The sequence below is a fragment of the Suricata suricatta genome, chromosome X, assembly GCF_006229205.1.
Source record: "Suricata suricatta isolate VVHF042 chromosome X, meerkat_22Aug2017_6uvM2_HiC, whole genome shotgun sequence".
Classification (NCBI taxonomy): Eukaryota; Metazoa; Chordata; class Mammalia; order Carnivora; family Herpestidae; genus Suricata; species Suricata suricatta.
Genome location: NC_043717.1, coordinates 73,262,205 through 73,273,536, shown reverse-complemented (window position 1 = coordinate 73,273,536; position 11,332 = coordinate 73,262,205). Strand labels below are relative to the sequence as shown.

The 11,332-nt window shown below is 43.2% G+C and overlaps 1 protein-coding gene across 1 annotated transcript in view; it reads right to left on the bottom strand.

Moving 5' to 3' along the window:
- The window catches only part of VSIG1 (V-set and immunoglobulin domain containing 1), a 33,196-nt gene continuing 21,864 nt past the window's right edge, over positions 1 to 11,332 (bottom strand). Inside the window, exons 3-7 of the mRNA XM_029930276.1 lie at positions 9,913 to 10,111; positions 4,303 to 4,458; positions 3,561 to 3,680; positions 1,762 to 1,915; positions 1 to 949 (exon numbers count right to left, since the gene is read on the bottom strand). Of these exons, the coding sequence (XP_029786136.1) occupies positions 652 to 949; positions 1,762 to 1,915; positions 3,561 to 3,680; positions 4,303 to 4,458; positions 9,913 to 10,111 (927 nt within the window). The 3' untranslated portion in view covers positions 1 to 651. The remainder of the gene's footprint in view (positions 950 to 1,761; positions 1,916 to 3,560; positions 3,681 to 4,302; positions 4,459 to 9,912; positions 10,112 to 11,332) is intronic.

Sequence of the window (11,332 nt, the reverse complement as noted above, 5' to 3'; positions counted from 1 at the left end):
ATTTTTAAACTTAGGTTTATTTAAAAATGTTGCTATGCTCAAGATACTGTATGGCAGGGTGGGTCTTGGAGAACTCTAATGTGATAAATGTAGCACTGATTTCAAGACTTAGTTTTAAATGCTATGTACCAATTAATATGTACCCTTTACGTATTCTCCTCGGGAATTTTTGAGGATTGTTTGTTCAAATCTATGACAGAATGCTGGCAAACTCGTCTTCAGGGCCAATGTGAAATGTGAAAATGAATAGGGAAGCCTTGACCACTGATCGTAGAAATAATAGTGAACCCAATTAATGCCACCTTGTCATGTGTGCATGTGGAATGTAACAAAGTTCAGCTAAAAATAGAGAAATAAGGTTTTCTGAAATACAACATAGATGTTGCTGCAAAACACTTTCAACTGAATCAGAAATCACTTGCCTTATCCTTAGTTATGCTTACATGTTAGTAAAATGGTAAGTAACACAGGAACCCTTGTGCTTATTTAGTAGTTATCTTGACCTGTTTATTTCAGATTGATGGTGGGAGCACCTTATTAGAAGAGGGTTGGTCAGAATGGAGGGACATGGTGGGAGATTGGTTAAGTCAGCTGAATTCCAAATGCAGTTATGGGTTCCTTAGTGACAAACACTGTACTTAGCCTACCAGCTTATAGCTTATTCTCTCCCTCTTCCTTGCCACGCAAAGGCTGAACCCCAATCCTGGGCTCAGGTTCCAGCTCCGGCTCCACTTCGGGCTCTGTTTCCGGCTCCAGCTCCCGCTCTATCTCAACCTCAGGCACCAGGACAGGCTCAGGACCTGAGGCAGGCTGTGGGGCAGGCTCCTGGACAGGCTCTGGCTCGGGGTCATTCTCATGGATGGAAGGTGGCAAAGGCTCCTCTAGGTGGGTAACATCTTCAGCTGGTACGACCTTGCACCCTGTCTCTTGGTTTATCTTCGTCATTGGTCTACAGGAAGAAGGCCAAAGGGAGAAGGAGTTAGGACTTGCCATTTCACATGGAACCAGAGGATGTATTGCTTCAGTGACGGCAGGTTCCAATCTCTTCAAAACGTTTGTGATTTCTGATATTCTGACTCAGTGTCAGACCACAAGTTCATCTTGTCTCCTGACCAGAAAGGTTAGGTCTCAACAACATAAAGAGAGTTCAAGAGAGAAAAACTAGCATTCAAAAGGTAGAAAAACTGATGTCAGGACGAAAGGGTCTCAATAATGTGTTTGAGGGCCAAATCCATGGCTCTGGGCCACTGCTAGCCCTAACTCTATCTAGCGCAATACACACATAGATTTGCACAACACAAGACACAGTTGTGGAAGCATAGAAATGGAGAGAGAAACAAAGGAACGAGTGTGATACACATTCAAGAAGAAATAGTAGAGGAGTCAAGAGAATGGGCCGTGGGCAGAGCCACACGTTGACTTCTGTGGGCCATGGACACTCTTTTTATGTGGTCCTCTTGTTACAGGACAGATATTAAAAATTATTTTTTATGACCATGCTGGTAGAAAGACCAGTATGTCAGCATGATATATGAACACATTTTCATACACCTAAAAGGGCTGTTGTGGTGAGTCAATGAGCTGATACACATAAAGTGCTTAGAACAGAATCTGGCACACAGGTCTCAAGAAATGGCAGCCATCATTGTTATTTCATATAAGCAGTGAGAGTGAGCAGAAAGATACCCCCAACATGTTAGGCTAAAAGGAGCACTTAGGAAGAGCTGACTGTCACATAAAGACAACAAAATAAGATCTTACAGAAGCTCTGTGGTGGTTTTTGAATTTTTTTTCCTTCCTTTCCCCTTTGCCTTTGCCTTTCTCTTGCTCATTGCGAAGTACACAATAGAGGTGATAATGGCGGCACCTAGTAGGGTGCCCACCAACGCCCCCACAATGATCCCAACTTCTGGATCTGGAAGACATAAGCAGCTGGTTGGTAAAGTAGAACATACTGTCTGCTTCTTATATGTGCCATTTGTGACCAGGGCAGAATATCTGGAGCACTTGTACGGTGGACAAATGACTTGTAGAGGCTGGAAACCACAAGAACTCTGCCAGACTCATAGGGGGAGAAGAAAGATGAAGGACTCGTTATGCATTCACGTTGATACACATAGAGAAGACATATGCCTACTTGGGGAAGAGGTCACTTTTTAAAAATTTTTTACTTATTTATTTTTCTTTAATAGCTTATTGTCAAGTTGGTTTCCATAGAACACCCAGTGCTCTTCCCCACAAGTGCCCTTTTCCGTGCCCATCACCCCCTTCCCCTGTCCCGCACCCCCATCATTACCTGAACCGAAATCAAGAGTTGGATGCTTAAGGGACTTGGTCACCCAGGCGCCCCTTGTAAAACTCTCACTTCTTTGCTTTCAAGTTGATTTACTTATTATGAGGGGGGTGGGGGAGGGAGGGGTAGAGAGAAAATGTCGACAACTGGAAGGAAGAAAGCTTCGCTTCATCGGAGAGCAATGGTCCAAGGGAACGGGCCACCTGGATATGGTATATGTTTAAGTCACAGATTCAAAGTGAGTTAGACATAATGAATAGACGACATGATACTAAGTGTTATTAAGTGATGGTTCAAAGGTGTGGCAAGATAGCCCTTATGAGAGCTTGCCCCCTACTGGCCCAATTTGACAACTTCGGGCCCTCAACTCTGCTTAGTAACACATTTGAACTGAAAGGTTGTGTTTGTTTTGGGTGTTTTGTTTTGTTTTGTTTTGTTTTGTTTTGAGAGAGAGAGAGAGAGCATGTGGAGGTGCATCTATGAGCGGGGGAGGGACAGAGGGAGAGAGAGAGAGGGATTGAGAATCCCAAGCTGGTTCCACAACCAGGACAGAGCTCAGTGCAGGGCTGGATCTCATGACTGTGAGGTCATGACCTGGTCCAAAATCAAGAGTCAGAAGCTGAAATGACTGAGCCCCCCAGGCACCCCTGAAAGGCATTCTGGCTCTGCCAGTCACTCCCTGGATGACCTTGGGCAAGTCACTTGCCTCCTTGAGTTTCAGTCTCCTTTTCAGTAAAATGAGGCTAACAATATATTGTGCCCCCTTGGCAGGGTGGTTACAGGACACAACTTTCCGGCACAACATTTGTGCTTCACAAATATTAGCTAGTGTAACTGTAGGTACAAGTGCTATTATTGCTATTTTTATTAGAGGCAGATCTTAACAAATTACTGAAAAACTGGAAAGTTTGTGAGCTCCATATGTGACACAGATTGCCAGTTTCACCTAGATTCACAAACAGCATCACAAAGAAAATTCAGTCTGGTCCTAGCAATAAGACTGTTGTTTTACTTACTAAATATAATATCTACTTTCTAGAAATTTTATGAGGGTAAACAAAATTTTTGTAAAGGATTTACGGCAGTTTATGGCACATATTGAGTATTATGTAAGCATTAGATTTTAAGATAGCAAGAATTCATCATATCAACCTATAAATAAACCACCAAGATCTCCAGACAGGCAGGTAGGATTAACCAGAATCCTAATTAATTTACTGGGTATTTGACCTAAAGAGAAACCATTGAAGTTGGATAATCAACTTACGTGAAGTAGTTAGATCAATTTCACAGGAACTATTGCCAAGGTTGTTGACAGCAGTGCACAGGTAATACCCTTGTTCAAAATTGGTTAGATTTCCAATAACCAAAGTCCCAGTGGCTGGGTCTGTCAGAAACAGGAAATAGACTTCTGAAATCTCTTATGTGGGTACAGATCATGTCAATGTAGCAGAATCGCTCAATTCCCACCCTCATCCCCACATTGGCTTCCCTTCCCTGAGATGTTCAGGGTCCAACTAGACCCCTAAGGACAATTCCAAAGGTAGCCCATCTGGAACCATCCCTATTCTCTCCATGCCCACCACCTCTGAGCCAAAAACAGACTTGACTTGTAGAGGTTGGGGATAAGATCAGACCTCAGTCATCTTGTTAGGAGATCTTTTGACATCCCCTTTCCAGAAAGATTGAACACTGAGCTCTAAAGATGAGCAACCAGCCACACACACAAGCTGTTAGCCAACCACATACCATGCCTTGCCAGGGACTGTGGAAGACTGTGCTTTTTATTTAAGTTTACTTATTTATCCTGAGAGAGAGAAAGAGATAGTGTGAGTGAGGGAGGGACAGAGAAAGAGAGGAAGACAGAGAATCCCAGGCAGGCTCTATGCAGCCAGCACTGAAGCAGATGTGGGGCTCGACCTCATGAAACCATGATATCATGAGCCAAAACCAAGAGTCAGATGTTTAGCTGACTGGGCCACCCAGGGCCCCCAGAGTACTGTACTTACTGAAGTTTTCTTTCGCTGGGACGAGGGCTCCTCCTTCAACTTTATACCAGTAGTACACAGGGGAAGGCGTCCCAAAGACTGAGAGGCAAGAAAGAGATACAGGATGGCCAGTTTCTGGTAATCCTTGGATGCTGCAAAGGGGCTTAGAAGGTTTGACTGTAAGGCAATGACAAAGAGTAAACGTCCTTCAGGGGGAATTGCAATCTGTACATACTGCAGTCACCTCCTGTCATTTTGTAGAATGTGAGCACTCCATTTTTAAAGCTTTAAAATGTTAGTCTGATCCATTCATCAGGTGATGGACATTTAGGCTCTTTCCATGATTTGACTATTGTTGACAGTGCCGCTACGAACATTGGGGTACACGTGCTCCTATGCATCAGCACTTCTGTATCCTTTGGATAAATCCCTAGCAGCAGAACCAATGACTGAAGGAAAGGGAGTGATGGTCATGGAGGGGGGCACTTGTGGGGAGAAGCACTGGGTGTTATATGGAAACCAACTTGACAATAAACTATTATAAATTAAAAAAAAAAGAACTAAGATTCAGACTAGGCCTGACTCTTCCATGGTCCTCCAGGTCACCCAGATTTTAATGTAACAGAAGAATCTAGCAACATGACTTGCTTATAGCAGATGTTCAATGAATGTTTTCAGTGAATCTAAACTCTGTCAACTTCCTGAAACTTTGAACTCTTCATTCCATTTGGCGCCTTATGTAGGTACTCAAGCTCTTTCCCTGTAGGCTGCTATTTTTCAGGGGATGTGATGTGACCTGTGGTACAAATAAATCCAGGTAATCATAAATGGCCATAATAAAATTCTACTATATAAAAAAAAAAAAAATAAAATGTTAGTTTGCCATTTTCTGATTGTACCACCAGGTGGGGGTAGAGCACTTCAGGTTCAAGGGCCTTCCAGTCAACCGGCCATTAAGATGCCAACAGCATTTCTTCCGTTGGCCTCCTCCCCAGATTCATAACCATGGATCTCCGCAATGTGTCTTAAAATATGCCTTTATTAAAACTGCCAAATGCCAGCAAACACTAAATGACTAAGGACAGAGTTTATACTTTTGAAGCACAATTTTAAAGAAAAATAAGACCCTTAAATATGTGAAGTTGTTCTTTATTCTTTTTACAAAATTGATTTTACTAATGCTGTACTTTTCCTTTCCTTTATAAGTCATTTTTTTGACATTAATTTCTCTGGAGGTGGGTGACACAAAGCTATTGCAGGCTTTTATCTTGCCTGTGTTCCTCATCAGTAGTGGAAGCCCATTTTGAGAGGATGTGCTATGCAAAGCTGAGATGTTTATTCATCTTTCACTCCATGTGCATTTACTTGTGTGCCTTCTATGTGCCTGGTGCTGGACCAGGCACCAGAAATTCAAGAGTAACCCTGAACACTTCTTTAAAAAAATTTTTTTAATGGTTTTTTATTTTTGAGATACAGAGAGAGAGACAGAGTGAGGGAGGGGCAAAGAGAGAAGGAGACACAGAATCGGAAGCAGGTTCCAGGTTCCAAGCTGTCAGCACAGAGCCCAACGTGGGGCTCAAACCCAGGAATCATGAGATCATGACCTGAGCCGAAGTTGGATGCCCAACCGAGCTACCCAGGTGCTCCCCCCTGAAACACTTCGTTAGTGGAGGAGGGGGAGCAGTGAGAGATGAGGCCAGAGAGTAGCAGAGGCCATAGTTTGGAGGGCTTTGTATATTGTGTCTTTATCTTAAGTTTATTTATTTATTTTGAAAGAGAGAAAAAGCACAAGTGGGGGAGGGGCAGAGAGAGAATGCCAAGTAGGTTCCACACTGTCAGCTTAGAGTCTGACACAGGGCTCAAACCCACAAACTTTGAGATCATGTCCTGAGCCGAAGATGGATGCTTAACCGATCGAGCCACCCAGGCGCTCCTCACGTATTTTATACAGAGAGCAGTAGCGTCATGGAAGGAATTTAAGTAGGGGAAGGATGATGGTCATTTTCAATGTTCTCTGGGGGTGCGAGGAGGTGACATCATCACGTGGTATCAAGGAAGTAAAATCGATAGGACTTGGTGACCAGATGTATAAGGGGCATGAAGGAAGAGGATGTAGCAATGATGATTCCTAGGTTTCTGATTTGGACAGCTGGGTGCATGGGCTTGTCATCCTGAGAGAAAGAATACAGAAGGAGCAGGTTTTCAGGGAAGGAGGGCAGAGGAGGAAGGGGCAAGGATGAGTTCAGTTTGGGACATACTGAGTTCTAGCTGCTGATGAAAACATCTCCGTGGAGAAAGAAGTCCCATGGAAAAGCACATATCTGAATTTCCTCATTCATTTTGCTGCCCACAGCTTAGTTGAAGCCTCATGTTACATATAGAGAATAATCTGAAGTTCAATACTTACCAACTTACCTTCCTTCTCTTCCCCAAGATCTGAAACACCCAAAGACAGAGGTTCTCTAGCTTAGGCCTGTTATGCCTTGAACGCTCTGGACTCCAGTTCTCAGTTTGGACTTGTGGACTGCTTGCTCTGCTGTTTTACTCTTGATGGTATTTAGGTGAGTAAGCTAACATAATCACCCCTTAGTTGACTCATCTGTAATCCATACCATCCAAACATATTGGATACTATGTATCCTAGTGTATTGACTTTATCTCCGACTAATTAAACATACTGAATTTATGTAAGTAAAATAATGCCTGTAACGCCTTGCATATGGACTTGCTGTTGGGCTTGGGCTCCCACATTTTATGGCTTGCTACTGAAGTTAAGCTCCCACTGTCGGACTCTAACCCACTCTACACACCAGCGAGAAGACAGATGGATACAACTGTAGTTCTTTGACACCCTTCACTAGCCCCATCATTTAAACAGGCGGTATTTTAAAATTAAAATAAGTATTTTTCTATTTAGCTCTTTATTCTCTCTTCCTTACCCCATAGCAACCGTCTCCTAGATTTAGAAACTGCATGATTATCACCATGATGATTTGATTGGATCTCCTTTATAGCAGAATAGAGCATTTTCAACTGAAAATTAAATGAGGGAGGATGTTTCTAGAGCTTAAAATCAAACCCAGATAGGGTTTTTTTTTTTTCAGGACACGTTTTTCTCATTTTATTTTTTATTAGCAAAACACTTAGCGAATCACTCTAAACTACATCCCAAACCTATATATTTTCTAAAACTACTGAATCAGGATGGAATTCACATATCATCCAGTTAACATCCCAAGTAGAACTTGGATGTTTTACTGGCAAAGCCATTGATCTACCATTTAGCATAATTGCTTTCAACAGAACTGGGGTGGGAGGAAGAGGTTCACCTCACAAAGTAAATAAAAATGCTTCATTGTGTTCTCAACCCTTCTCTAAATTCAGCATTTTCTTTTATTGTGCCAAATCGCAGAAGGACTAGGAAGCTTATTCCAAATGCATACAAAATAATGATTCAAACTTCTAGCTGGGTATTTTTCAAAGCTTCATTTTCCAAGGCTGTCATACCTAATGGAGTCTCTCAAATGAATGGTGGTCCAAACCACCTGCGCCTTTGCTCATTGCTGCTTCCTTTACCTAAACCGTGCCCTGACACCTCAGTCCCTATTCCCTAAATGTTTGGAGGGCTGAAACCCTGTCTTTTCCATCTTTCCATCACCGTTGTGGAGCACAGGAATGGAACACGTGGTCAGGATTTGTTGAATGAATTTATGCATGAATGAGCCAAAGAATGGGATCCATCCCATGGATGCCAATGAGTGTCCATCACTAGGTAATGGAATGTCTCTGGGAAATGCATTGTTAGGAAGAGTGATCTCGAAGGAAATACCGACACCTCTCCCCACAGTCGGCCTCCCTACTCCCTCCTCCCCTGCTGCCCCCAGCATGCCAAACCTCTCAGACCATGGCTTGGCTTCTTTAGGTCATTTCTGGTCAGAAGGACAACCCAGAGCCAGGGAGCCACAGAAAAACTTTAGAGGACTAATCCCCAAATGCTTTGAAAGTTGAATCTCCAGCATATCATTTGATCCTCAAACCCCAGTATATCATTGGATCCACAAACTTGTAAAGACAAGGCAGAAATGACAACCCCATCTCCAGATAGCCAGAGAAAAGTGGACTCACTTCCCTTAGGCCACTGAGTAGTGGAGTACGAGCTAGAACCCAAGCCTTCTGGCCCCCAGTGTATATACCACACTGTTTAGTTCCCATGTACATGACTAGTCTTCCAAACTGGAGCATCAACTCTCCCAGGAAAGGGCTTGTGTGTAATTCTGTCTTCCCCCTGTACCCCAATGCCTAGGATGGGGCTCAGCAAAATAAGAGACTGACTGAGCTACCCGACTCTTAAAAATCAGCTCCTGATGACCTTTCCCTCTTCTCCAGGTGGATAGATGCAGGGGTAAACCTCACAATTCATTTTGGGAATCACTTGGGAGGCAAGTTCATGATTCTGGATGGTTCTCCTAGGTGTGTACCTTGCTACCAACTGCTGCTATTCCAAGCTAGTCAATTATCAAGTCACTGGTTAGATCTACGTCCTTCTTTCCTGTGATGGATGTACACAGCTCAAGAGGAACAATGACTAGATCAGCTCCATTTGGGATTACTTAGAAATGGGAGTGTCCTTAGGTTAACTGGTTGATTGGTGAGGTTGACAGCCTTTTTTTCTCTCCCTTCAGTACTTCCACAGGCCTGCAGACAGGAGCAAAGCTCTCATTGTCCTCTCAGAGACTGGGAGGAGTGCTAGAAGCCACCAAAAATTGTGAACTCTCCAGGAGCAGAAACCATGCCTTGATCACTGTCAACCTCATGCATCCTGGCACAAAATAGGCACTCAATAAATACTGTATAAATGAACCATTCCAAATGTATTTGAAAAGCAGGTAGGAATTGCTGAATAACACACAATGAATATCTCTATATAAATAAATTCTCAACTCTGGCTTAACATGTGGTCTTTTCTCCAAATAGTGTTAATGTTTTTTTAAATATAACTTATTGTCGTTAGGTAGTGTACAGGGTATACAGTGTGTTCTTGGCTTTCAGAGTAGAATCCCATGATTCATTGCTTACACACAACACCCAGTGCTCATCCCAGTATGCGCCCTCCTCAATGCCCGTCACCCATTTCCCCTACCCCCTGCCTCCACCCATTTTAAAAGGAACTCTCTTGCCTTTATTCAAAAGAATGGTTTAGTGGTGGGAATTGTGGCTGTCTTAGGAGAGATAATAACTGGACAGTTCTCTCCCCCAGGGGGGCTGGCTCCAATCAGTGCTTCTCTTTGAAGGAGTTGCTAGTGATCATTTAGTGGGGACTGTGCATCATCCCATCTGCTTCCATTCCACCCATTAGAGATACGGATCCCCGGAGGTTGGGTCATCTTCTGCTTTCTGACATTTTGGCAGCACTTATGGTTTGCCAATTGTTTCAACATGTTTTGCGAGTGATTTCTCAGTGTTACTATGAGGGGTGGGATGGTAGTGTATCTCTCTTTCCTTGCTAATAAAAGGAGCAAGGAGGATATTTACCCCTTGGGACTTAATTAGCACCAGAATTCACTGCCCTGGCTCATTTAAGGTCTTAGTTCTTCCAAGAAGAGAAAAAAACAGAAAAAAAATTGCCCATACCTAACACATTGACTTTGAGGATGCCTTGATTTTTTCCGACAAAGTCAGGGGGGTTATTAACATCACAGACGTAGACACCACTATCTGCCGGTTGCATATGTGAAATAGTGATAGATGCGTTATCTGGGTCGTTGGACCCTACAATCCGACCTTTAAATCGTCCGATGGCTGTAGCTTGTCCACCTTCAGAATAGTAAATCTAGGACAGAAAAATGGCAGAAATGAGAACTGGAGAGCGGCCAGGGCTAAGGTAACCTACTGGGAAGAACCCTCTTCCCTATGTTCCCTTTGTTGGTAAGAGGCAACATCCCCACCCGCCCCCTCACTCAGGGAACAGATCCCACTGCAAAGGTTGCTGAAGCCAGTGGGGCATTTTAGCTTCCTCACAGCTGTGCACAACCACCTCTTCCCTGTGCACAAAGCAGTTTTGTGATGTCATCAGAGCAGGGATGCATGCCCATCTGACAGATGATAAACAGCTGAAGCTGACAGAATTCAACTCCTACGCTTCAGCTGGATCAAGATGCTCACCTGATGAGCCTACCTGAAGGAAACCTAGTGTCTGAGACACAAATGCCTGATGGGAAAACCAAAAGCATCATTCCCGCACCCCCCACTTTATAGACTTTATTTGATGTGATTTTACTTTATGCAGTGGAACTGCAGGAATGTCTGGTTTTCCTAAGAGAATATTCATACTCCTTTCTCACACACATACTCCTTTGGATAAGTGAACTTGGGTTTATCCTGTTCGTTAGAAGAGAAACATTTCAGAGCAGAGAGGCCCCTGAGAAACCATTTGGTCCTGTCCCCTCACAGTTGCCTAGGAAGTGCTTCATCAATGGCAGCTAGTACCAATCTCCCCGGAATTATTATTTCATTTAGACAAATAAGGGCACTCGAATCCATAAAGATTAAATGGCTCATACAAAGTAACAGGATTCAATTATTATTATTATAGTTTACCACAGTCAAGGAAGACCTGGATTCTAGTCCCATCTCTATTCGAGATATGAATAGTTTGATCATAACAGTAACCGCGAGAGCAGCATGGTGAGATGGAAAGAGGCCTGGTCTAGGAATCAGATGATCTGGGCTTTAGCCACAGCTCTGCCTCTGACTGTGACATACTCAGAGAAGGTGGCCTTTGGTTATGCCTCCATGGCAACCTGCTTTGTGATAAGAAACAATGTTATTTAATCATCTCTCCAACCTTGAGTTTCCACATCTGAACAGGAGCCAGAGCAAGGTCCTCCAAATTATGAAATATGTTCCCAGGATCTAGGCACATAAGGTGATTTGAGGTGGCACATAAATGAGAAGTTGATTTTAAGTGGCACATCAATGAAAACTTACTAGAAAGACACATATCTAGCACATCAAGTCTGTGACTTTATGGATATTATTGTTTCAGGTGACA